This window comes from Oncorhynchus mykiss, chromosome 2 (assembly GCF_057628025.1).
Source record: "Oncorhynchus mykiss isolate SJ-2025 chromosome 2, ASM5762802v1, whole genome shotgun sequence".
NCBI lineage: Eukaryota > Metazoa > Chordata > Actinopteri > Salmoniformes > Salmonidae > Oncorhynchus > Oncorhynchus mykiss.
Window position 1 is genome coordinate 24,428,734 of NC_143023.1, and position 26,667 is coordinate 24,455,400.

Consider the following 26,667-nt stretch of genomic DNA (forward strand, 5'->3'; position numbering starts at 1 on the left):
ACAGTAGGTTGTAGTTCTGTAGGTGTGGTTTATCTCTCCTGTAGTAACAGTAGGTTGTAGTTGTTCTGTAGGTGTGGTTTATCTCCTGTAGTTACAGTAGGTTGTTGTTCTGTAGAAAGTGGTTCAGCTCTCCTAGGCCTGTAGTTGTTCCATTTGGACTATGGTTACTGTAGTTGTGTTGTGGTCTCTCCAGACGTGCTGCAGATGATGGGCCGTGCAGGCCGCCCTCAGTATGACGACCAAGGCAAAGCTGTGATCCTGGTCCACGACATCAAGAAAGACTTCTACAAGAAGTTCCTCTACGAACCCTTCCCTGTTGAGTCCAGGTGAGAGGCTATCCCTTGGCTTTGTGGTGACCCTACATAGTGAAGGCCATTGCTACAGCTTTTAACTTGGTCTCTGTGTATTTAACATTGTAAGGGGGGAAAGTCATCTCTCCTTCACTACCACCTCTTCCTCAGTCTCCTGGGTGTCCTGTCAGACCATCTGAATGCTGAGATCGCTGCAGGGACCATCACCTCTAAACAGGATGCTATGGACTATATCACCTGGACGTACTTCTTCCGCAGGCTGGTCATGAACCCCAGGTAGGTTTTTGATTGTTTTGGACTTTTTATAACAATTCATCACGAAACAATTAACCCCAACTTGGTCTCTGTTCCCAGGTTTTTCAGAAATTCTGGTTGTGAAGTTTCAGTAATTTTGGAAGCTAATTGAGTGGCTACAACATTCTGATATGGCGACTAATGACCAGTTCTCTCTCAATAACCCCGGAATAAGAAATCACTATTTATTTTTTCCTCTAATGGTAGAAGCAGGCAAAGGCTACATGTCTTTCCAAGAAATGTCAATCTTTTTTGTCAGTATGAGTACATTATAACCATTAATTAATTCAGCTGAGTAATTAATTACCAGTGAATGCTGGGGAGACAAAAAATAGTTGGTGTTCATGGCAGCACCATGGAAACCACAGGGTCATCTTTAGAACTCAGGGTCATCTTTTGAACTCTTACTATGTGATATCACACACCAGGGCTACGCACGCACGCACGCAGTACCAGAGTATCACTTATACCCAGAGCACTCATTAGGATTCAGTCCTGATAACCTCTCTAGCAGGGAAACCTACTGATAGCCTGAGGCCAGGTGCATCAAATCAAAACAAATCCAGCTTTATTCATACAGCACATTTCAGACATGCAATGTGCTTTACAGGGGAAAACGCCTGAGGAAAAGCAAAGCTCAAACGATGTTTTAAGATCTATTTTAAATATGTCCACAGTTTCGGCCCTTCTAAAGTATTTCATTTATATTGCTTCAGATATTGGTATGTAGGCCAGACTGTTCTCTTTCCAATCATATGTGACATATGAATTGTCCATTTTTTATATTCTTCTCTATATTCATTGTTAATATTAATTGACTCCCTATTCGCCCGTCTCTAATTAACGATCTGCTTGCACCTGTTATGCCTGTGACACACAGCAGGTGCCTTAAGTACGTGTCTTCTAATTTGTTTGCACGGCACTGATGAAGGCATGAGGCCGACACATATGCTCTGTTCCTTTTTTATTTTCATTAGCACTTTCACTTTTTGAATATTTTTGAGGGTGGATTAAATTAATTATACTATGTTTGTATCTCGGCCTCCTTGGGTTATTCCTTTTCATGGTTTTGAGTGTGAATACTTTTTGAACTCTACAGATATTTTCTCTCCCGCGCACTGGCTGCCTTCCATTCTAGCCTGTGCACAAACCCTCCTACTGGTTTTCCACAGTTTCAAACCCCGTCACGTTCTCTGGCAGGCTGTTCCACAGGCTGAGGACATAACTAAAGGCTGCCTGTCCATGCCTATTTGTCCTAGGCTTGGTCCTAGGATAGTTAAAGGCCAGTGCCGGAAGACCTGAGGAACCTACAGGGTACACAACTTAAAAGCATGTCTGACATGTATGGGGTGCACGATCTTGGATTTATTTAAAAACCAATGGTATAATCTTAAAATGTATTCTGTAACTCACAGGCAGCCAGTGCAGAGACCTTAAAACTGGTCTTGGTCAGTACCCGTGCTGCAGCATTCTGTATGTTTTGCAGTTGACCAATGGCTTTCTTGGGTAGATCATACAGGAGAACATTACAATAGTCTAGTCTGCTCGTAATAAAAGCATGGATGAGTCTCTATGTATCAGCCTGAGAGAGAAGCTGACACACTTTTTTTCTTTAACTAAAAAAAATAATAATTCTTCACATTCCTAATGTGTGATTTGAAATTTAGTTTAGAATCTAAAATAACAGCTAGGTTTTTTTACCTGGTGTTTTATCTTTATTGCCCGTAAATTAAAATGTGCAACTAGATTCTCTCTCTGTGCTTTGTCTCCAGCAATAGGTACCTCAGTCTTGTCTTGATTTAGCTGGAGGGAGTTGTGAGCCATCCAAGTATTTAAGTCACTAATACAGTCTAATAATTTATCCGTGGAGCTAAAATCCCCTGGTGAGAGAAATGCAAAGTTATTTATCGTCTGTGTAGCAGTGAGAAATCAATGTGCTTAAAATAATAGTGTGACGACACACAACTCAAAAAGCTCCCCTGTTGATATTTTAGGGACAATGCAAGTATCCTGCCCAGACTAGCCTACAACGCCACAATCCAATGAAAAACTGCATTATTGTTTTCAAATTAGTGCAATTGAGTACGATTCTACTCTAGGGCGTAAACTGCAGTGAAAATGTCATTTAAATAATGAAAGCCCTGTTATTTGAATGTTTCGTTCCATTTGGATCAGTTGTGGGTCTACTCCCGACATTCTAGAAATGCACAGTAGTTAGAAATGCACAGTAGTAGGCCAGTCTGGCTGTAGCCTATTTCGCATTCTGATGCGCTGTGTGTTGCCAATCATCATTCGCCTAAGTAGTCCTATATAATTTGAGTACATAGGTCTATGCTCCCAGCAGGCCCAGTTATTCAGCAAAGCGTAACAGCAAGCAGCTATTTCCTCGACCTAGAACCTAACACTTCAATATAGCCAAAATATGCAGTACCAGTCAAAAGTTTGGACATTGTAGAATAATAGTGAAGGTATCAAAACTATGAAATAACACATATGGAAACATGTAGTAACCAACATTTTTTAAACAACATACACTGTATGTAATTGAACTTCTAAAATGTATTACATTTTTATATGTGGCATAAACACAACTAGTCACAATGTTTTAATCTTATTATGCCACTTCAAAGGTCTCCTGTAGGCTACCAACCCATGTTCATCCACTCCACTAATATACTTCCAGCATCCAAACTGCACAACGGTCATTCTATTCATGTAAAGAGACATTTCTTAGAAAACACCAAAAAGTGTAATGACATTCGGAGCCTTCGATACTGAGTAGGGAGGGATGTATTTTCTGTTTGTCGAAATTGACATACTCTACTTGATTGTGGTGTTGAAAATGCAAACCATTGACGATTAGCGCTCGAAGTCTGTAATCGGTAGGCAGTTATGCGTTGGTTGTGTGTGGTGCATTTGTACAGAAACTTGTTGCTGGAAATTTTTTTGCATAATTTGATATAAATATGGCATCAAAATGTAGAAAATCTGATTTCCTCCTAACTGATCATTTTCTGCAGCCAGCTCTGATTGTAGTGTAATAAGACAGACAGGGAGAGTCAGCTCGTCCGTGGTGGTCGGCGAACCCTCAACCTTCTGGCCCGTTAGCCCTGCGTGGCATTGACTGTGCCACAAAGCCATGCTGAAATGGTAAAGTCGATATCCACATTTATAAACACAGGGCTGCTATAGTTATTGTTATTCATGGTCGTAATAATTTGTTTTTAGTTAGTTGTATTGGGGGGAGGATGTGCCATTTTTTTTTTACACTAGTTTCCCTTCTGTCCTTCTCCACTTTCTAAAATTGCGAGGTCTCAAATTCAAAATGGCTGCTACTATTTCCTGCCACCAACATGTCTATCTTGTGCAGTAACTCTGTGATCTGAGTGCCATCACCCCTGTCCTCATTGCTGAGAACATGATATCTCCTCCCACATTTCTCTATACGCCGTTGGAGGGCCTCCTTCACCGTCAATGAACTGCTCAATGGTTGTCTCCCCCAGACAGTCCTTCCATGTGAACAGTATGATGGTGTAAGTCCAGACTCTCTCGCCAAAGAGCTGGACTTGATCCTACACTAATCTTCTGTAGGCATCAATGAATGGCAAGTCCACCTCAACCTCAAGGATGAATGCATGGGGTCCGGGGGGGCATAGAGACACACTGTTCTGCAGTCCATATTTAACAAGTGCAGCCGTATCAGACAAATGAAATTCCACCAGCCTGGACTGTCCACCAGAGTGACCTTCCTCCCGCAGACATCTCCCTCTCCCTTCTCACATGGGGCAGTGCTTCTGGGGGCATCCAAGGCCTCTTTTCCCAGAATGGTGTTCCCCACAAATTTCTTACCAGACCGGTTTGAATCCAGTAACACAGCCCTCAGCTCTGAAACAGAGAGAGAGAAAATCTTGCCACTCACTCCCTTACCAAACAAATCAGTAAACTAATCACAAGGGCCTTTTTACACTACACTAGTTTGATATCATACAAGTTCCAGGACACACATTTTAGTAGTGTAAGGAGACTGATATAGATTCAAATCTCTCTTTCCCAAACCACCTTCGTAGATAGTGTGGGACACATCTACACCACATACCCCCTTCTGAGTGGTACAGCGTAAAGATAATGGCTCTCCGGCGCCATATTTATCTGCAAGAATTCCCTAAATTAGGGGAGACCAGGGCTAAATGTAACACTTTTTGCCTTTTGCTTATTATGAAAAGACTGTTTTAGTTAGATGTATAATATTTTTACACCAACAACATACATGTCTCAGCTACTAATGCACACTGTGACTACTTTTATTTTTATTTCACCTTTATTTAACCAGGTAGGCTAGTTGAGAACAAGTTCTCATTTACAACTGCGACCTGGCCAAGATAAAGCGTAGCAGTGTGAACAGACAACAACACAGAGTTACACATGGAGTAAACAATAAACAAGTCAACAACACTGTAGGGAAAAAAAGTGTCTATATACATTGTGTGCAAAAGACATGAGGAGGTAGGCAAATAATTACAATTTAGCAGATTAACACTGGAGTGATAAATTATCAGATGATCATGTGCAAGTAGAGATACTGGTGTGCAAAAGAGCAGAAAAGTAAATACATAAAAACAGTATGGGGATGAGGTAGGTAAATTGGGTGGGCTATTTACAGATGGACAGCTGCAGCGAGCGATCGGTTACCTGCTCAGATAGCAGATGTTTAAAGTTGGTGAGGCAAATAAAAGTCTACAACTTCAGTGATTTTTGCAATTCGTTCCAGTCACAGGCAGCAGAGAACTGGAAGGAAAGGCGGCCAAATGAGGTGTTGGCTTTAGGGATGATCAGTGAGATACACCTGCTGGAGCACGTGCTACGGGTGGGTGTTGCCATCGTGACCAGTGAACTGAGATAAGGTGGAGCTTTACCTAGCATGGACTTGTAGATGACCTGGAGCCAGTGGGTCTGGCGACGAATATGTAGCGAGGGCCAGCCGACTAAGGCATACAGGTCGCAATGGTGGGTGGTATGAGGTGCTTTAGTAACAAAATGTATGGCACTGTGATTTTGTAGATGACATCGCCGAAGTCAAGGATCGGTAGGATAGTCAGTTTTACTAGGTTAAGTTTGGCGGCGTGAGTGAAGGAGGCTTTGTTGCAAAATGGAAAGCAGACAATAGATTTGATTTTGGATTGGAGATGTTTGATATGAGTCTGGAAGGAGAGTTTACAGTCTAGCCAGACACCTAGGTACTTATAGATGTCCACATATTCAAGGTCGGAACCATCCAGGGTGGTGATGCTAGTCGGGCGTGCGGGTGCAGGCAGCGAACGGTTGAAAAGCATGCATTTAGTTTTACTAGCGTTTAAGAGCAGTTGGAGGCCACAGAAGGAGTGTTGTATGGCTACGTTTCTGGGACATTCCAATCGTTTACAATTTAAACCAAAAGTGGAAAATACAACTAATTATTGTCATCAACTATACCAATCAAAGACCTCTTCTTATTGATAAAAATGAGGTATGATTAGATACATTGGGATTGTTCCACAGGTCAATAATAAAAAAGGAGAGGCGGAAATTATAAACTTTAGGCCTCAAAAAAAATGTTTTCAATAAAACAAAATAGATTTCATGGATTTATATAAAACGTATGTATATAGAAGACACTAACCAATAATTATTACATTGAATAACATCTTTCTGAGTGGTTTCTAAATTTGAGTTATTTAGCTGTTACAATTGACCCCGTGTTAGACTTAGCCCCAGTCTCTCCTACCTTAATACGAGTAGACAGCATTTTGATTCTGTCAGCCAAATAAAAAACATAATGGCTTTTAAAATGTGCACACACTTGAGAAGCGTTGCATTAATCAAGTGTGAAACATCACATGCAATATGGTGTAGGTGAGAAGCTCCTGTATAGAACCATTTTCTGTTTACGGTCAAACTTCACGTTCAAGTGATACGCGCTCATCCCTTGACTAACTTTCAGTGAGTGAGTGAAGACCATGAAAATACTCAAGACTGGTGATAATTTTTTAAAGTTTTTCTGGCTTTATCCGGTCTCTAATTTGTGGTATTTTACCTTGACTCGCTGGCTTGCTAGCTTGCTAGGTAATCAATCCTCTGACATCTGCTATGTAGTAGACGATAACCATCTTATTACGTTTGTTAACTCAATCCTATAGAACATTTGTGGGCAGAACTGAAAAAGCGTGTGTGAGTAAGGAGGCCTACAAACCTGACTCAGTTACCCCAGCTCTGTGAGGAGGAATGGGCCAAAATTCATCCAAATTTTTGTGGGAAGTTTGGGGAAGGCTACCCGAAAAGTTTGACCCAAGTTAAACTATTTAAAGGCAATGCTACCAAATACTAATTGAGTGTATTTAAACTTCTGACCCACTGGGAATGTTATGAAAGAAATAAAAGCTGAAATAAATAATTTTCTACTGTTATTCTGACATTTCACATTCTTAAAATAAAGTGGTGATCCTAACTGACCTAAGATAGGGATTTTTTACTAGGATTAAATGTCAGGAATTGTGAAAAACTGAGTTTAAATGTATTTGGCTAAGGTGTATGTAAACTTCTGACTTCACTGTATATACGGAATGTATTGAAAATGTGTATAGAGTGCATTCGGAAAGTATTCAGACCCCTTCACTTTTTCCACATTTTGTTACGTTGCAGACTTATTCTAAAATGTATTAAATCTGGGTTTTTTTCAAATGTATAAAAAAATAATCACATTTACATAAGTATTCTGACCCTTTACTCAGTACTTTGTTGAGGCACCTTTGACAGCGATTACAGCCTCGAGTCTTCTTGGGTATGATGCTACAAGCTTGGCACACCTGTGTTTGGTGAGTTTCTCCAATTCTTCTCTGCAGATCCTCTCATGCTCTGTCCGGTTGGATGGGGAGCATCACTGCTGTTTTCAGATCTCTCTGTTTGGCCACTCAATGACATTCAGAGAATTGTCCTGAAGCCACACCTGCTTAGGGTCATTGTCCCATTGGAAGGTGAACCTTCACCCCAGTCTGAGGTCCTGAGCGCTCTGGAGCAGGTTTTCATCATGGATTCTGACTAGTCTCCCAGTCCCTGCCGCTGCAAATCATCCCACAGCATAATGCTGCCACCACCATGCTTCACCATAGGGATGGTGCCAGGTTTCCTCCAGATGTGACGTTTAACATTCAGGCCAAATAGTTAAATCTTGGTTTCATCAGACCAGAGAATCTTGTTTGTCATGGTCTGAGGGTCTTTAGGTGCCTTTTGCCAAACTCCAAGCGGGCTGTCATGTGCCTTTTACTGAGGAGTGGCTTCCATCTGACCGCTCTACCATAAAGGCCTAATTGGTGGAGTGCAGCAGAGATGGTTGTCCTTCTGAAAGGTTCTCGCATTTCCACAGAGGACCTCTGGAGCTCTGTCAGAGTGACCATCGTGTTCTTGGTCACCTCCCTGACCTAGGCCCTTCTCCCCCGGTTGCTTAGTTTGGCCAGGAGGCCAGCTCTAGAAAGAGTCTTGGTGATTTCAAGCTTCTTCCATTTAAGAATGATGGAGGCCACAGTGTTCTTGGGGACCTTCAATGCTGCAGACATCTTCAGATCTGTGCCTTGACACAATCCTGTCTCGGCGCTCTACATACAATTCCTAACCTCATGGCTTGGTTTTTGATCTGACATGCACTGTCAACTGTGGGACCTTATATAGACAGGTGTGTGCCTTTCCAAATCATGTCCAATTAATTGAATTTACCACAGGTGGACTCCAATTTGGTACGGCGTATGGTTTATAATTTGACCAAGTGATGGCCTTATTCTAACCTGCTCATCAAAACAGTGTGCAATAAATTGGGCTATTGTATTAGTAGCTAGCTATATTGCTATAAAAGTTTTGGTCTACCTTCTAGCTCGTCTCCATCACTGATAAAAGCAATATTTGCTTTCCTTCCCAACAAAAATATTTGTGGCCAGCTGTTATATTGGTAATCTAGTAGCCAGCTAGTGCGCATACTTGTAAACATGACAGCTTGGTCGTTCCAACTGTTGTTTAGTTAGCTAGCCAGATTTTGTGTACAGTAGCTAGCGAACTACCTAACATTTTTGCTTCAGATAATGAGGATATCAAAAAACTGATGAAAGGTAGCTAGCATAGTTACAGATACTCTTATCCTTGAAACAACATTGGAAACAATTATCTACAGTTGCTAATAGTTACCGGTAGCTACCTAGCTAGCTAGCTTTATTGGTCCAGCGAGTAGGTTAGCTAGACTCTAGCTTCAACGGTAAAACTCCAATATTAGCACTGATCTCTGTATTCATCTTTGATCATTCAATTCCATTGCAGAAGATGTGGGGGGAGAGTGGATGGTCCTCCACCTTATCCTACCTACCAAGCTGTGCTGTGCTCCATAAGTTAGCGATTAGCAAAGCTACCCTGATCCTGTCTTTTTGGTGTGTTTACAATTTGCGGAGTGCCAGAGACCGTATGGGAAGGTGGAAATATGCACACCCGATTAATCAATATTTATAAGGACCCATACGTCGGTGTTGAGGGTGGAACTAGGACAGGAATTAAGTCGTAATAGTGACTCAAACTTCATCTGGAGGGATCTTTTAAGTATACCAATTATCAGTTCACTAAGATGCTAAATATAGTTGATATTCTGTTTCTGGTCTATCTGAATAACTAAGAGCTTAAAGCCACCAAACCTTAGTTAGTGATTACACAGATGATTTACAGCCACAACAGCACTCTGTTTGTCTCCCTGCAACAACACATGTACACACATGCAGGGACGAACACACATATACAATACATACATACACACACTCTCTCACACACACAAACACTGATCCTCCTCTAATGGATGGCTGTGTAGAAGGAAGCACTGTGCTGCAGAGACATCTGCTATGCGTTGAGGACGAGGATTACAGAACATTCCAGACTGCTGGCATTGACACGGCTGTCAGCCCACATTTACCGCTAAGTCCTGACCCAGGCCTCCCAGACCATACATACATACATACAGTTGAAGTCGGAAGTTTACATACACTTAGGTTGGAGTCATTAAAACTAGTTTTTCAACCACTCCACAAATTTCTTGTTAACAAACTATAGTTTTGTCAAGTCGGTTAGGACATCTACTTTGTGCACGACACAAGTAATTTTTCCAATTGTTTACAGATAGATTATTTCACTTACAATTCATTGTATCACAATTCCAGTGGGTCAGAAGTTTGCATACACTAAGTTGACTATGCCTTTAAACACCTTGGAAAATTCCAGAAAATTATGTCATGGCTTTAGAAGCTTCTGATAGGCTAATTGACATAATTTGAGTCAATAGGATGTGTATCTTTGGATGTATTTCAAGGCCTACCTTCAAACTCAGTGCCTCTTTGCTTGACATCATGGGAAAATCTAAATAAATCAGCCAAGCCAAGGTTCATCCTTAGGAGCAATTTCCAAACGCCTGAAGGTACCACGTTCATCTGTACAAACAATAGTACGCAAGTATAAAAACCATGGGACCACGCAGCTGTCATACCGCTCAGGAAGGAGACGCGTTCTGTCTCCTAGAGATGAACATACTTTGGTGCAAATCAATCCCAGAACAACAGCAAAGATGCTGGAGGAAACGGGTACAAAAGTATCTACATCCACAGTAAAACGAGTCCTATATCGACATAACCTGAAAGGCGGCTCAACAAGGAAGGCTGCTCCATAAAAAAAGCCAGACTACGGTTTGCAACTGCACATGGGAACAAAGATCATAGTTTTTGGAGAACAAAAATTGAACTGCTTGGCCATAATGACCATCGTTATGTTTGGAGGGAAAAGGGGGATGCTTGCAAGCCGAAGAACAACATCCCAACCATGAAGCACGGTTGGCAGCATCATGTTGTGGGGGTTCTTTGCTGCAGGAAGGACTGGTGCACTTCACAAAATAGATGGCAACATGAGGAAGAAAAATGATGTGGATATATTGAAGCAACATCTCAAGACATCAGTCAGGAAGTTAAAGCTTGGTCGCAAATGGGTCTTCCAAATGGACAATGACCACAATTATACTTTCAAAGTTGTGACAAAATGGCTTAAGGACAACAAGTCAAGGTATTGGAGTAGCCATCACAAAGCCCTGACCTCAATCCTATAGAAAATGTGTGGGCAGAACTGAAAAGGTGTGGGTGAGCAAGGAGGCCTACAAACCTGACTCAGTTACAACAGCTCTGTCAGGAGGAATGGGCCAAAATTCACCCAACTTATTGTGGGAAGCTTGTGGAAGGCTAACTGAAACGTTTGACCCAAGTTAAACAATTTAAAGGCAATGCTACCAAATACTAATTGAGTGTATGTAAACTTCTGACCCACTGGGAATGTGATGAAAGAAATAAAAGCTGAAATAAATCATTCTCTCTAATATAATTCTGACATTTCACATTCTTAAAATAAAGTGGTTATCCCAACTGACCAGGTACAGGGAATTTTTACTAGGGCTAAATGTCAGGAATTGTGAAACTGAGTTTAAATGTATTTGGCTAAGGTGTATGTAAACTTCCGACTTCAACTGTACATACATAGACACACACACAACACACATATTGTGTTATGTAAGTATTGTGCTACTTAACATATTGTGTTATGTAGCACCATTCGTTATACTTCAAGCTCTACATATCCTTTCAGCCTGTCCTATTTTTTTTGTTCAAGAGTTGGTTTAGTATCGGCAATATCAGGTGATTTATGGGTTAGATATGTGTACCACCCAACAGCACATTGTCACAGCTGTATTTTATATATGGCCAATTGGCCATCTGATCTGTCCTGCAATCCCTGGAGACGGTCACCTTGTCACCGGCCGTTACTCATGGAGACATGATTGACTGGAGAGGCTTCTATCCAGTGCTGCTACACACATACACACACCATAAATGTGTTTGTGCAGCATCAGGAGTCTAATGTTGATGATTCTAATGGACATGACTTAATCAGACAGCCCATAACACTCTCTCTCACACACACTCTCTCACACCCCAGTACAGAGCTGTGAAATGTGGTCAGCAATAAACGCATTGGCTGCTGGGCTGTGTTGACATGTGGAGTGATGATAATGACGTCCATACTTAACATTAAACCCACATTAAGTATGGCCGCCGCTCCCCAACTGCTGTTTCCGTTTCGACGCTGCATTATTTTCCAATGGGCTCTGTGTTTCTCCCCCCACCCCACACCTCCTCTGGTTTTCAACAGAACAACAGATGATTGTGAATAATAATCATGGGAGGATTGTTTTATGCAAGTGTAACGTGAGGAGTGGGCTATGTCAGTGAGTGGTTCCATGTTTACATACATTATTATACATCAGTATGGAGGCAACTGTCAAATTACCTTCATTAAGCATCCTTCTACCTGTTAACTGAGCCATTGGTATTCATCCTCCATCTCTCTTGCACACGCTCGTTCTCTCATCTATCTCTCTCTCTCTCTGTCTATCTCTCTCTCTCCCCCTCTGTTTGATTCTCATATTATTTCTCAATTTCCTCTCTTCTGCAGATGACCTGTAATAGCTTGAACTCATCAGAATGCTATATAACCATCACATCTTTCATACCACTAACTTTAAAGCTTTACACACACACAACCAAACACACCTACACACACACCCAAACACACCTACACACACACACCCAAACACACACGCCCACCCCCAAACACACACACACACTCAAATGTAATTTGTCATTAGAAGTTAATGAAGCGCATAGTTGTGTGCACTTATGGCCATGTCTCATGTGGTAGCTCTTACCCATTAGAGCCGCTGAGCCATGCATGGAAGCCATTTTGGCTGTGCGTTGTCTTAGCTCAGCAAATACTGTATGGCCCAAAACCTGGGAATCATTTTGTGATGAGGGTATTTTGTTTGTTCCAGGCTGTGGACTGGCATAGCCCAAGGGCAAGGTTCCTCTAGATCTACAGTTTGTCTAAAGTCTTAATAATTATCTGTTACCTCAGTTTTACCCTTAAAACAAACCCAGAGAAAACAAACAGGCCTATTCTGTGGTATTATTGATGCTTATGATGCAGTGGCTTTTGATTCGATGTGTGCCGTTTATTCTGTGTATTGATTTTTATGTGCTAGCTAGAGAATATACTGTGTGTGTGTGTGTGCTGTGAGGTGTGTTGATAATATACGTTATCTGTATAGATGAAGTGTATCTGTGTTAGTGTGGGGAGCATGGAGTCGTTACTATGGTCAGCGCAGGGTTATGAGTAAATCAATAAGCAGTAAAAACATACATATATTACAGACTCCCCATAGACTCCTTTGATACCGCTGAGTTATTACTGCCACCGGCCACATCTTAAACATGTCCAATAGTATTTATCTGTTTTAGCATAACTTTGCAGCAGCTACAGAGGGTTTATTAGAGAGAAGGGAGAGGTAGAAAAGCATTGTATGACGTGTCAGCTGTTTCCTTAAAGATGGACTCCTTTTTAGGGACTTTTAAAAGGATTTTCCTTGCTCATGTGGTGTTTTGGACCTATCAGAGGTCGCTTGATTTGGGAGTAATAGTCGGGAACTAGATATGAAACTGATATAACGTTTCAATTTCCTCTATTAAATAGACTAGGATCTTTTATAAACGTGGCTGCTGCTTTTTTGTTGTCTGTTTCCTAAATGTTATATAACATCTCTCTTCCTAGTTTCTGTTACATGTACACTACCGTTCAAAAGTTTGGGGTCACTTAGAAATGTCCTTTTTTTTTGCTTTTCCTTTAAAAAACGGGTCCATTTAAAATAACATCAAATTAATCAGAAATACAGTGTCGGCATTGTTAATGTTGTAAATGACTGTTGTAGCTGTAAACGGCAGATTTTTTTATGGAATATCTACATAGGCGTACAGAGGCCCATTATCAGCAACCATCACTCCTGTGTTCCAATGTTGTGTTAGCTAATCCAAGTTTATAATTTTAAAGCTAAGTTTGCAATTATGTTAGCACAGCTAAAAACTGTCCTTCTTTAGACTAATTGAGTGTCTGGAGCATCAGCATTTGTGGGTTCGATTACAGGCTCAAAGTGGCCAGAAACAAAGAACTTTCTTCTGGAACTCGTCAGTCTATTCTTGTTCTGAGAAATGAAGGCTATTCAATGCGAGAAATTGCCAAGAAACTGAAGATCTCGGGCAACACTGTACTACTCCCTTCACAGAACAGCACAAACTGTCTCTAACCAGAATATAAAGAGGAGTGAGAGGCCTCGATGCACAATTGAGCAAGAGGACAAGTACATTAGAGTGTTTAGTTTGAGAAACAGAAGCCTCACAAGTCCTCAACTGGCAGCTTCATTAAATAGTACCCGTAAAACACCCGTCTCAATGTCAACAGTGAAGAGGCGACTCCGGGATGTTGGCCTTCTAGGCTGAGTTGCAAAGAAAAAGCCATATCTCAGACTTGCCAATTAAAATAAAATATTAAGATGGGCAAATGAACATACACTGGACAGAGGAAGATTGTAAAAAAGTGTTATGGACAGACGAATCTAAGTTTGAGTTGTTCGGATCACAAAGAAAAACATTCCAAATAAAAAATGAAGATACTGGAGGAGTGCTTGACGCCATGTGTCAAGCATGGTGGAGGCAATGTGATGGTCTGGGGGTGCTTTGGTGGTGGTAAAGTGGGAGATTTGTTCAGGGTAAAAGGGATCTTGAAGAAGGAAGGCTATCACTCCATTTTGCAACGCCTTGCCATACCCTGTGGACGGCGCTTAATTGGAGCCAATTTCCTCCTACAACAGGACAATGACCCAAAGCACAGCTCCAAACTATGCAAGAATTATTCAGGGAAGAAGCAGTCAGCTGGTATTCTGTATAATGGAGTGGCCAGCACAGTCACCGGATCTCAACCCTATTGAGCTGTTGTGGGAGCAGTTTGACCGTATGGTATGTAAGAAGTGACCATCAAGCTCTGCAAGGCTGTAATTGCTGCAAATGGAGGATTATTTGATGAAAGCAAAGTTTGAAGGACACAATTATTATTTAAATTAAAAATCATTATTTATAACATTGTCAACATCTTGACCATATTTCCTATTCATTTTGCAACTCATTTCATGTATGTTTTCATGGAAAACAAGGACATTTCTAAGTGGCCCCAAACTAACCATGGTTGTTGTGTGTTGTCCAGTTACTACAGCCTGGATGACATCAGCCACGAGACCATCAACAAGTACCTGTCCAACCTGGTGGAGAGGAGTCTCCGAGACCTGGAGTGTTCCTACTGTATGGAGATAGGAGAGGTAGGGGAGTGTTTGTGTGTACGACATGTATTCATATTAATTAATTTGCCTGTCGTAGTAAGGCAGTGTGAAGATATAATGCACACCGGTACATACTGAGGGAACCATTGTGTTTTGTGTTGATAGATTTAACATGAATCGGTACAGTTGACCATGTCTTCCCTCCTGTCTTCTCGCCCCTCTTCCTCTTTGTCTTCTTTCCTCTCCGTCTTCCTCCCCGTCTCCTCTTATTTTCCTCCCTGTATCCTTTCATCTCCTCCCTGTTTCTTCTCCTCTCTGTCTTCCCTCCTCTCTTCCTCCGTCTCCTCTCCTACGGTCTCCCTCCCTCCAGGATGATTGCACCATTGAGGCCCTGACGTACGGTCGTATCTCCTCCTACTACTACCTGAAGCACCAGACAGTCAGGATGTTCAAGGAGAGGCTGAGGGCTGAGCTGCCCATCCAGGACATCCTCTCGGTCCTCACGGTATGTCTGACTGACTGCTGGGAATGACCACAGAACATGATGACATTGTCTTCATCTGGGCATCAATCACCTCTACTATAGACTGCCCTGGGCATCTGGACAGCCCTGGGCATCTGGACAGCCCTGGGCATCTGGACTGCCCTGGGCATCTGGACTGCCCTGGGCATCTGGAGTGCCCTGGGCATCTGGAGTGCCCTGGGCATCTGGAGTGCCCTGGGCATCTGGAGTGCCCTGGGCATCTGGAGTGCCCTGGGCATCTGGACTGTCCTGGGCATCTGGACTGTCCTGGGCATCTGGACTGCCCTGTGCTGTACTAGACTAGGCTGTACTAGACTGTACTCCATCAGGGTGGGACTACAGCCATTGAATTACATTTTATTTTCTAAATGTTTGAGTGTGTAGTTTATTCTTCTAGTCTATTGGGCATTGTGCAGGCCGATGTCATTTGTTTACCATACTACTGTGCTTCTACATGTGCTTCTCCCATTGTGTTCACATTGAGAGAGAGAGGGATAGACTACTGGACAGTAGGATAGGTAGATGATCATGATTGAGGTCTGGATCTCAGTTCTGTCAAATGAACACCTCTTTATCTGGGCCTCATTAACTCTCCTCATTACTCCTGGGTCTTTTTTTCTCTTCCATATGGTTTTCTTCCTCTTTTTCCCTGTTAATAGCGAGAACCTATTCCTCCTCTCCCTCTACTCCCTGTTTTTGTCTGTTATTCCTAGTGAGGCTGTTGATTGGTGGCTGGTAATTGGTGGGATCATTAGGACATAGTGGTTTCACACCTCTCCTCAATGTCGTTCGTAGCTGTATCAGATAACCCGCCGTGCCCCCTCCACCCTCTGACCCCCCCCAATGATGGCTCTCACCCAGACATTTCGACGAGATGGGAGGGTGAAGGATCACAGATTAGAGAGGAACTGTCGGGAAAGAAATGTGTTGAAAATGCAGAAAAGATTTAGACATTAGCTTCCCCTCTTTTGCTCCCACAATGGTCCCAGACAGCCCCCCCCATCCCTTGTCCACTCCCCCAGCTAGATCCCCCCCCCACCACCACCACCCTTTGAAGGTCTACTATTTCCTCTTCTTTAAGTTCACAAGGGACCTACTATACACACACACACACACCAACCTTCTCCTTTCTTTCCCTCCCTCCCTGTCTGTAAATGTCACTAAAGAGAAAGTGTGCAGGAGAGATGGATGAAGGGAGAGAGGCAGGGATGGATTGCTGGATGGAGTGAGTAGGGGAGTTAGCAGTTAGTGTGTTGTGATGATCTCTGTATAAAGATCTATTGTCTTTATCCCCTGCACATCTGCATGCAGACACTAAACCACTGCCATTTCAATCATTTTAGTCCTGTTTTTCCCCTCATCGTTCCCTCTGTTCCTCAATCCCCCTCTTTTCTAACACTGCATCTCTCTGCTGATGGATGTCAGCTTAACAGTCCAGAGCAGGGTAGGCCCAATGACAAATGTCTCCGCTGGTCCTCTGTTGATGGAAGTGCGTTGGGGAAACTTAACGTACTGCAGTGAATTAGAGTAACACAGAAAAAGAGCCATGCGTGTCCATGCATCTGTCTCTCCTGAACAAGCCTCAACTCAGAACACACCGTCAGCACTAAACACAGCCCGATTGATATGGCATTGTGGTTTTATATTAGACCAAATGGTTTTATATTAGACCAAATGGTTTTATACTAGACCAAATGGTTTTATACTAGACCAAATGGTTTTATACTAGACCAAATGGTTTTATACTAGACCCAATGGTTTTACACTAGACCCAATGGTTTTATATAGCCAATATATATCCTATGAGGAGTGAAGAATAGAGATGTGGGTAGACATTTAGACATTCAACCTAGACTGAGTGTTTGGCTGTTCGACATCAGCCATTCACAGTTTAGCACAGAGTCTAACAATATGAAAGGGAACCACCACTGTACATTGTATTAAAAAATTAACTTTATATTGTGGAAAATTGCTGTGTAGTTGCTGACTGTTCATAGGGTTTTATGAGCAGGTTTGGACAGTTGTAACTTAACGTTTCTTCATTCGCTGAGAGGTTTTTCTGTTAAATATATTTCGGGGGGACAGCTCTCTTGGGTGAGGGGAGCCTGTGATCCTGATGCAGCTGTTTTAACGGAGATGACTGAAACAAAGGATCTAACCACAGAACCACAGCAGGGAACTGACTTCCTCCTCACTTACTTCCATGTCTCTCCTTCTCTCTTTTTCTTTATATCCCCCTCTCTCTTCCCCCTCCCTTCCTCCCTCACCCCCTTCCCTCCCACTCCCCCTTCCCTCCCTCCCTTCTCCAGGATGCTGAGGAGTACGCGGAGCTGCCCGTCAGGCACAACGAGGACCAGCTGAACAGTGAGCTGGCTCAGCGTCTCCCCCTGCAGGTCAACCCCCACAGCTACGACAGCGCCCACACCAAGACCCACCTGCTGCTGCAGGCCCATTTCAGCCGCGCACAGCTGCCCTGCTCCGACTACGGCACCGACACCAAGACCGTGCTGGACAACGCCATACGCATCTGTCAGGTTAGTGGCTGACTATGTGTGTGCAAGATCTGCTGTGTAGGTTTATGTACTGTACCACACACTGCATCCCTCTGGGGACATCCGCCACCCTGCTCCTTTCTGAACAGTGCATCTCTGAAATACTTCCTCTGTTTTCTTGTCCTTTTGTTCCCATCAAAAAGAACAGCTTGCTTTCATACATCCCAGAATGGATCCTCTCTCAGCCCTGGGATTCAGACCCTGAGCACATTGCCATGTGTCAGTCAGAGCACCAGTACTTAGATGTTCTGGGTGGAAGAAAGCTCTTCCCTGTTCATTCAATATGGGAAATGGAAGGCTTGTCTAAAGACACAGAGGCAGTTTCTGCTTAGTGCTTGGAGCCACTTTGTAGCATGGTCAGGACAGAGTGCAGTCGAGGTGACATAGGGATGACATAGAGAAGATATAGACAGGGCTCTAAATTAATGTTTTTTATTGGTAGCACTGGTGCTCCCAACTTTTAAGAAGTTAGGAGCACAACATAAAATCTTGGAGCACCAAAATATATATATATGATTTAATTGATTGAGATATAGCATATTGGGCCTATATGAATTCTAGCTACTTTTGAGGCACATGTTGTGGTATATAACTAATATTTAACCCTGTAAGACATTTGTTTATTGTCAAAAGCTCAAATGTTGATACAAAAACCTGTCATTTAAATGACAGTGTTTGGCAGGTGGGGTTTGTGTACTGCGTGTGTAATAGAGTTTGCAAAAAAAAAGACCACTTGATTGATACAAATCATCAAGATATCATATCATATCATTCATTCTTCCAGGTAAGTCTACTTTGCAGTTAACATTTAAGTTGGAAAGTTGTATGGAAAGCCTTTGGAAATGACTGTTTCGGCGTCGCTAACTGGTTACAGGAAGTGGTAGACAATGCACACAGGCGTTCCCATGCCGTCACGTCTTCACAAAGTTGAAGGGAAAATACAAATCACTGATGCATACTTGAAAATTCTTCAATATTCTTTACTTTGGATTAAACAAATAGGCTTTGGATTGAAGGAATCTACGCTAGGGCACTCAGAAACAATTGGCACAGTGAAGCATGTCATTACAACCATTATTATCTCAAAGATTTTATTTAGTTTTTTTCTGGTTGCACTGGTGCTCCCAAAATAAAATGTCAGATCGCACAGCAAAATATCCAGCAGCATGTGCCACCAAATGGTTGCACTTTAGAGCCCTGGGCATAGACATGTCATGGAGGTGTCTTGGAGGTGTCATGGAGGTGTCATGTGTTGAAACTATTTACATTTCAGTGTGATAATGGATCAGGATATGTTTTTGCTGTTGTTTTTAAAAGACAAATACTGTATCTATTTTGGGTTTCTGACTTCCTAGCATGAAAGTGTTGAGTGTGATGAGGAAGACTGTCATGTTTGATCACAGGACCTCACAGGGACAGCACAGCTTTATCAAGACAGACTGCACTGTCTGCCACTAACCTAACCACCACACACACACTTACTGCTGATAGTTCCAGTACATACACAATACACACACACACACACACACACACACGCACATAATCTTAGAATACACACACACACAATGTGGATCCTGAAGAGCAGGAGGCACTGTCACTCAGGAGGCTGTTGAGGTGTGCAGATAAGTTGTAACTCCTTGTAAAAATGAGCCTTATCAGAGATTCCTCCTAACAACCAGGCCTGCCCAACAAGTGCCCTGGCCACCAGATCCCAGGTCTGCTGGTGATTGGCCATGCCTGGGAGAGATTTGGTCCATGTCTGCCTGTAGGGTCTGGTTCTGTAACCCATTGTTGCTGCCTTTTTATGTGTGGGGGGATGATCTGCGAAGCGCTGACTGTGTGTGTGTCTGGTAGTGATTGTCCGTTGCTCGTTCACAGGCTAACAGAGCCTTTTTCCTCATGTGGCGAGGGTATCATATTCATTAGAGCCAAACGTTTTGCAACGGAAAAGGAAATCAAGTGTCTCTTTTTGGACTGAAGTTTCAGTCCGTTTTCTTCCGTTTGGTGCCTAATGAATATGGCCCAGCTAACGGGGACTCCAGTGACATCAGCCGTAGTTCTGTCACCATCCATTTGCTTCTTCAGCTTCTGTGAAATGTTAATCAGTACTACTTTAATTTGTACTGCATTAGCATTTTGATTAACTCTGCCGGGGCTTCGCCTGTGCACTCAAGGTCCTCTTTAGTCATAGTTACTGCCGGGGAATTACTTTCTGATTAATTAAGTTTGTTAGAATGCAGCGGAGCTTGGCAAACTCTACCTTATGAGGGAGGGAGGGAGCAGGTTAGCGTTTTTCATCTTGTTCTGGAGGGATCTCTGCGGAGTGGTCACTAGCTGGCACAGCAACAAAGTCATAAAATATGATTTTAAACTTAACCTTAACAACACTGCTAACCCTGATGCCTAACCCTAACCTTAAATGAACACCAACAAGCAATATAGCCAATTTTTACTTTCAGCTTGCCCCAGTTCTGCCTCCAGGACAAGACTCAATAAATGTCAACCTGCAAAGGAGGGGGGAGGAGTGTGTTAGAGATATTGAGGGGTGTATTTATTGTGTAGCTGTTTAGCATATGTGCATGAATGTGTAAAGACATATTGAATTTGAGTGTGCAAAAGTGGCTCAATCGTAACGTAACTCATTGTGAGTAAATCTCACACTGATGTCAGTGGGGGATGTTATATAGTCATATAAATGTATGCATTTTTCAACTACAGTATTTCCTGTCTGTCTACAGGCCATGCTGGATGTAGCAGCCAACGAGGGCTGGCTGGTGACTGCTCTCAGCATCTGTAACCTGGTGCAGATGATCGTTCAGGGCAGGTGGCTCAATGACTCCTCTATACTGACCCTACCTACCATAGAGCAGCAGCACCTCTACCTGTTCAGGTAGACATGACTCTACTGACCCCCCCCCCCCCCCACACACACACACACACACACACACACACACAGGATGAGAATGGTGCTAGGACTCTTTAATTAACGCTCTATGGCATGGACCATTTTATAATCCACAGACACTATCAAACTCTGCAAGCATTCTTATCATCAAGCAGCATCAGTTACATTCTGCGCGTGCACATACACACACACACATACACACTAACACACACAGAGAGAGGAAATTCAAGAGTGAGTGTCCAAAGCAATCTTAATTATTTTTACATACACACCATGTGGATTTGAGACACTGTGTCCTGCAGTGAAGAATAATTTTGTGCCAACTCAATAAATATGGTAAGGAGAAAGAAATGAGAGAGGATGAGAGAGGACAGAGGTTCCAGTGGTGACGACACAGCAGGAAGTGTGGTTAGGATTTAAAATCACATGACTAGATCTGCCCCCTGATGTTCCCCGCAGCAGGTGGAGCTCCAAGGGAGGGAAGGGCGGCGCGAGGGGCTTCCACGGACCAATAGAAGGGCTCCCTGAGCTGATTGCCACCTGCGAGGGGCGGGAGAACACCTTCGCTGCCATTGTGGGGGAGGAGCTTCAGCCCCATCAGATCTCCCAGGTAACAACCTTCTAACATTCTGCGTTCCTTCACCTCACTGTTATAGGACACATGCAGATACTGGATGTGTAAAGTGACACTTTCCATTAGAAACAGATGCTTTCTAGGGGTTCATACTCTTCATCATGAACCCTCCCGTCTCCATTGTCCTCCACCACAATGAAATCATGTGAAATACTTCCAAGGTGTCGGCCTCATCTCTCTATTCATGTAACGTTCTCAAATACACTACCAAACAACATATACACACACTCTACCAACGTCAGCCCACACACACACACACACACACACAGTGAGAAGCATCAGTCTGTCGCAGTGGTCCAAGGTACCTCCAGGATCTCCTATTACGGTCCAATGCAAGGGTTTACAGCACCAATCTAAGTGCTAATTGCAGCTGTAATGAGAGCGTCCAGGCGCCACTGCCAGCCCAGCCGCCTTGCCCAATCAGTGTCCCCGCTCCCCCTCCTCCCAGCCCCTCAACGCTCTCCCCCCCATGGCATCGCAGCCTGGCTAATTAAATAACTAGATGCGTGGCAACGTCCCAGTCTGATTCGCCAGGGGACAGTAATCCTTACATAAATAGCTTTTGTTGGGTGAATCTGAGAGGCTTTTCTCCTTCTCTCATCCCAGTCCCTCCCTGACACTGACAGGGTCTTCAGGAGGAAAACACACACACTCTCACACACACACACATACTCAGACACACACATTCACACACCTATCATCCATACGCTCTCTGTCTCTACCTTCCCTCTACCTCTCTTGCTCTCTATCCCCTTTTGGATTTGTGTTCTCCATTTGAGTCAGAGATGTTAAAGTCACCATGACAAAGCTTTAAGAGGCACCTAAGACCATGGGAATTATGTGTGTTTGAATGAATCAAGCTTTCATCAAACGCTCTAGTCTTACCAGATAGATATGTCCATCTTAAACAAGGGTCTCTCTTAAGTCTGATTCTCTCTCTCTTCACCTCTGGCTCTTTGTTTCTCTCCCTCCTATTTTCTATCTCTCTGCACTCCGGTCTGACACATTCTCTTGTCTCTTTCTCCCTCTCTCATTTCTCTGCACCCCTCTCTGTTTCTCTCTTACTATCCCTCCTCCCTCTGCTCTCTCCTCCAGGCCTGGTCTTTCCTCAGCCATCTGCCGGTGGTGGAGGTGCGTCTGAGTGTGAAGGGTTGGTGGGAGGGGTGTGGGGAGCAGACAGAGCGCCCCCTCCCTGCGGCCGGGGGGAAGCTCAGGGATGACAGAAGCTGGCTGGAAGTCCACGCTGACCAGGAGTACGTCCTGCAGGTCTCACTGCAGCGCATTAACACCGGCCAGCAGAAGGTACGTACACACATGTATAAAGGAGCTCACACACATTATTGATGTTAGTTGACTGCTGATAAGTTGATTTGTCGTCATATTTTCCAGAGGAAGCATGACACTAAGGCCCAGGCCCCCAGGTTCCCCAAGAGTAAGGATGAGGGCTGGTTTCTGGTTCTAGGAGAGGTGGAGCGCAGAGAGCTACTGGCCGTCAAACGCATCGGATACTGCCGACACCGCAGCACCGTTTCCCTGGCCTTCTACACCCCCGTGAAGACCGGAAAGTACGTACAGAAATGTTAAAAAGAATTGGAAAAAGTTAAACACATTTTTTATTTGGTGTCTAAGCCCGGTTACTTTAGGCATTTTGGGACAGCTGCCGGTGTGAAAGGGCTTTATAATAAAGTTTGATTCATTGATATATATCCCACCACAAACTCTTACTTCCCCTAGTGACCCTCTCCTCTCCCTCCAGGTGTATCTACACGCTATACTTGATGAGTGACAGTTACCTGGGTCTGGACCAGCAGTATGACCTCCACCTCAACGTGACCCCTGCCTGCATCGCTGCCCAGGTCAACAGTGAAGTCACTGAGGCCATGGGAGGCATGTCCGTCAAGTGATACGTCAACATGATGACGTCATCATGAGTGACATGATGACAGTGACTGAAATGAGCATATACAAATGACAAGACAATGGCCATGAGCGTCTTTAGACGCCAATGTTCGGTATGTTTACACTGATGATGTGATGGTTGGGATTGTGTGACTGGGGGTTAGCCTTAAAGCAGGGATGTCAAGCACATTCCATGGAGGGCCTAGTGTGTGCGGGTTTTTGGTTTTTCCTTTCAATTAAGACCTTGACAACCAGGTGAAGGGAGTTCCTTACTAATTAGTGGCCTTATCAATCAAGGACAAGGGATGAGACAAAAACCCTCAGCCACTTTGCCTTCTGTGGAATGAGTTTGACACATGTGCCTTAAAGGGTTCCATGCCTGTCTGGTAATATAGAGGGAGGGAATGAGGATACAGGGTTAAGGAACTAGGGAAAGTCTGGGTCATGGGCTATAAGAAACTGTTGGGCCTAATGGGACCCTCCTGTACAATGATCAGTCAGTCAATAGAAATACTCATGAAAGACGGGGCTGTGATGTTACCTCATCAACATTGTGTAATACAATGAATACCTATTTTGTTGCAGTATATCATATCATTCCCCAGTCATATTATGTCAATTATATTTCCAGGCATTGGCCTACTATCTAAAACTCCCCAAATCCACCAACTTTTGAACGGGTATTGAGAAAAATAAAACCTGATAAACGGTGGCTTGTTTTACTCAGTTGATTTAGGGACTGGAGAGTGGGGGAGGGGTGGCGTATTTTATTGAGACGTTGTTGAGATGAAGAATAACAGTAGTAAGAGAGAGCAACACAAAGCGTGGTGGTTAGCTGCAGGAAAAACGTGGCATCACTGTGTCCAACAGGGAAAAGCTGCTCCCGGAGAGTTTAGTTTATTTAGGCTGGCGGGGTGGAACTGGAATTCTGTGCAGGTGTGTGAAACATGCTTCCCTGTAGTGCTGTGGGGCTACAGGTACTGCCCCCCACCTCCACAAACCTTAGTTGCCTCCTCCTTTCCTTCTTCCTCCTCCTCTTTCTTTGTGGAAGATTCATCTATAGAAGCTGATCAAACTGACGTAGACAGTCATACAAGGAACAGAAGAACAGAACCATAATACATAGAGGTAAATGTGTAAAGGTGTCTCAAATTGTTTCATTCATTACTATGTTGTAACTGTGTTTATTTTCTTGGGAGAGCTGACAACTATATTTTAGAACCAAACTTATGAGACAAATTCAGCTGCGTCTTTGTTCTGATTTTTGGATTGTCCAATCAATCGAAGCAGATGTAACTTCTCTGTTGATAGAATATAATGACTTTTGAAAAATACTTTTGCTTGGTTTGAAAAGTCTTGAAATAATTTGGGGGGTTTTTAACTTTGAGATAGTGAACTATATATTGTTATGTTATATATATTACACTTACTATCAATGCCAAAAGACATATCATGCAAATAATTACCAATAAAACCTCCTTATATAAAAAGCACACCATTTCATCTCAAACTACACCGCATGTGCAAATACTTTCTCTACTGACACTCTGTCTGGTTCCACCACCATGTCATTTCTATAGGATACAGTCTATCACTGGGGCCATTTTCCTCTGCTAAGGTTTCATCTGAATATGGTCCTAAAGAACAACTCTGTCGGTCAGACATGGGTCAAATAAACATGTCAAACAGTTTCATGTATTTGGTAGTGATTGTGGTGAGCATCATTTAGATGTGTACTTACACCCCTGCGCTGGACTCTCCTCTCCTGTCGTGGTCAGGTTCACCACGTGATCGCCATATTTCCACCTCTTCACTATTGGATCCAGATTTGCAGAATGCTAATAGGCCTATTGTATGGGAATTAAACCATAGGAATGCATTCCCTATGTCTCTGCAAAAAAATAGCATAAGCTACTTTTTTTCAGTCTATGTAGGGTATCCCATATTTGAGCTTAATTCAATACGAATATAATTGTTACTTTATAGCCCAAGTGTGACAGGGACTCCAATGTAATTTGATGATTTTCATCTGAGTAGGCCATATAGCTAAATAGTGGGCTGTGCAGGGCTCAGTGCTAGACCTGTATTTTATTATAGGTGTAGGTTGTTTGGTAGTGTAGCCTACTGCATTAAGGTTAGTTATGGATATTAGCCTAGCAGTGCCTAATGTGATCATCCACATTTTCGAGTTAAAAACTATAGTCTAATCTAATTAATTAGCATAATGAAAAAATCCTCATCAAAATCCTTCTGTTTAAGCTAGCTAGAGGTATCTGTTTATATCTGATATTTTTGCATGGGCTGCGTCTCAATCTACTGCATTGGCCAATGGCGGCCTTCTGCATCTGTGGTGGAAGGTGGTCGAGCTCAGCTGTGTTTGTCAGATCATGAGACATCTCACAAAGACGTCTCTATCATCCTAACGGTTTGGTCTACAAATCAATTTGTTCTCCGTTTTTCTCTACTATCCCCCACAAGTGTCGCTTCATGGAACTCATCTGAAGTCTTACCACTGATCTGCCAACTTTCATCTGTATTATCAGTTAGTGTGTAGCCCAATGACCCCTCTATAGAAAGGTGAGGCTATCATGAACACACACATGTTTTGCTCTTGGACACCTACAAGCCTCACAAGACTCATCTGAAGGTAGCCCAGTACCAAATTGATCTAAATAGTTTAGGGCCCAAAATGTTTGTTTTTTATTTAAAAAATATGTGTTAAAATATATATATTTCCTGATCTTTAATCTATCATATATAGGACAGACACTTTAAAATACACATGACTTTGATTAACTTTTTGATAATCGTTTTTTTCATGTATGAATCTGTTATTCAATGCTTTTCTATAAGCTAATAGCAGTAAGGCCAAATCCAATGTTTCATCAAGTGAGTAAATACTCTTTTTTTTATTAGCCTACCTAAAGGGGTCTTAAAATCCCTAACCAAAGCTAAATGATCCTTGGTATGACCATCTTAAAACATGTTATGTTAGTCAGAGTCGTGTTATCTTAGTAGAACCCCTGCTTTGACTCTTTAAGAATGATATTTTCTGTTAATTTCACAGTGAAATGTAGGCTATCTCTGTGTGTAGCCATTTAGACCAAACGTCGTTAGATTGCCTGACTTGAGGCATACCACCTTACTCTCGATTAAGGACATCAATGACAGGGGGATATGTTACTGTGAATTTCGTCATGTTAGGCTAATAATGCCTACCCAGTGGAGGTAGCCTAGGTAGATGTTTTACTGTGTGGCATCATTTTGAGTCCATCCTGGGGACTTAATAAGCTCGACT

General features: G+C 42.9%; 1 protein-coding gene across 2 annotated transcripts in view; it reads left to right on the top strand.

Moving 5' to 3' along the window:
• LOC110539034 (activating signal cointegrator 1 complex subunit 3) overlaps positions 1-24,859 on the top strand; it is a 142,391-nt gene extending 117,532 nt beyond the window's left edge. For both annotated transcript variants that reach the window (XM_090193702.1, XM_090193693.1), the window contains exons 34-43: positions 194-326; positions 462-587; positions 14,784-14,895; positions 15,227-15,361; positions 17,689-17,913; positions 20,670-20,821; positions 21,296-21,446; positions 22,566-22,772; positions 22,860-23,035; positions 23,227-24,859. In XM_090193702.1, the coding sequence (XP_090049828.1) occupies positions 194-326; positions 462-587; positions 14,784-14,895; positions 15,227-15,361; positions 17,689-17,913; positions 20,670-20,821; positions 21,296-21,446; positions 22,566-22,772; positions 22,860-23,035; positions 23,227-23,374 (1,565 nt within the window). In that variant the 3' untranslated portion in view covers positions 23,375-24,859. The remainder of the gene's footprint in view (positions 1-193; positions 327-461; positions 588-14,783; positions 14,896-15,226; positions 15,362-17,688; positions 17,914-20,669; positions 20,822-21,295; positions 21,447-22,565; positions 22,773-22,859; positions 23,036-23,226) is intronic.
• Positions 24,860-26,667: the final 1,808 nt, after the last annotated feature.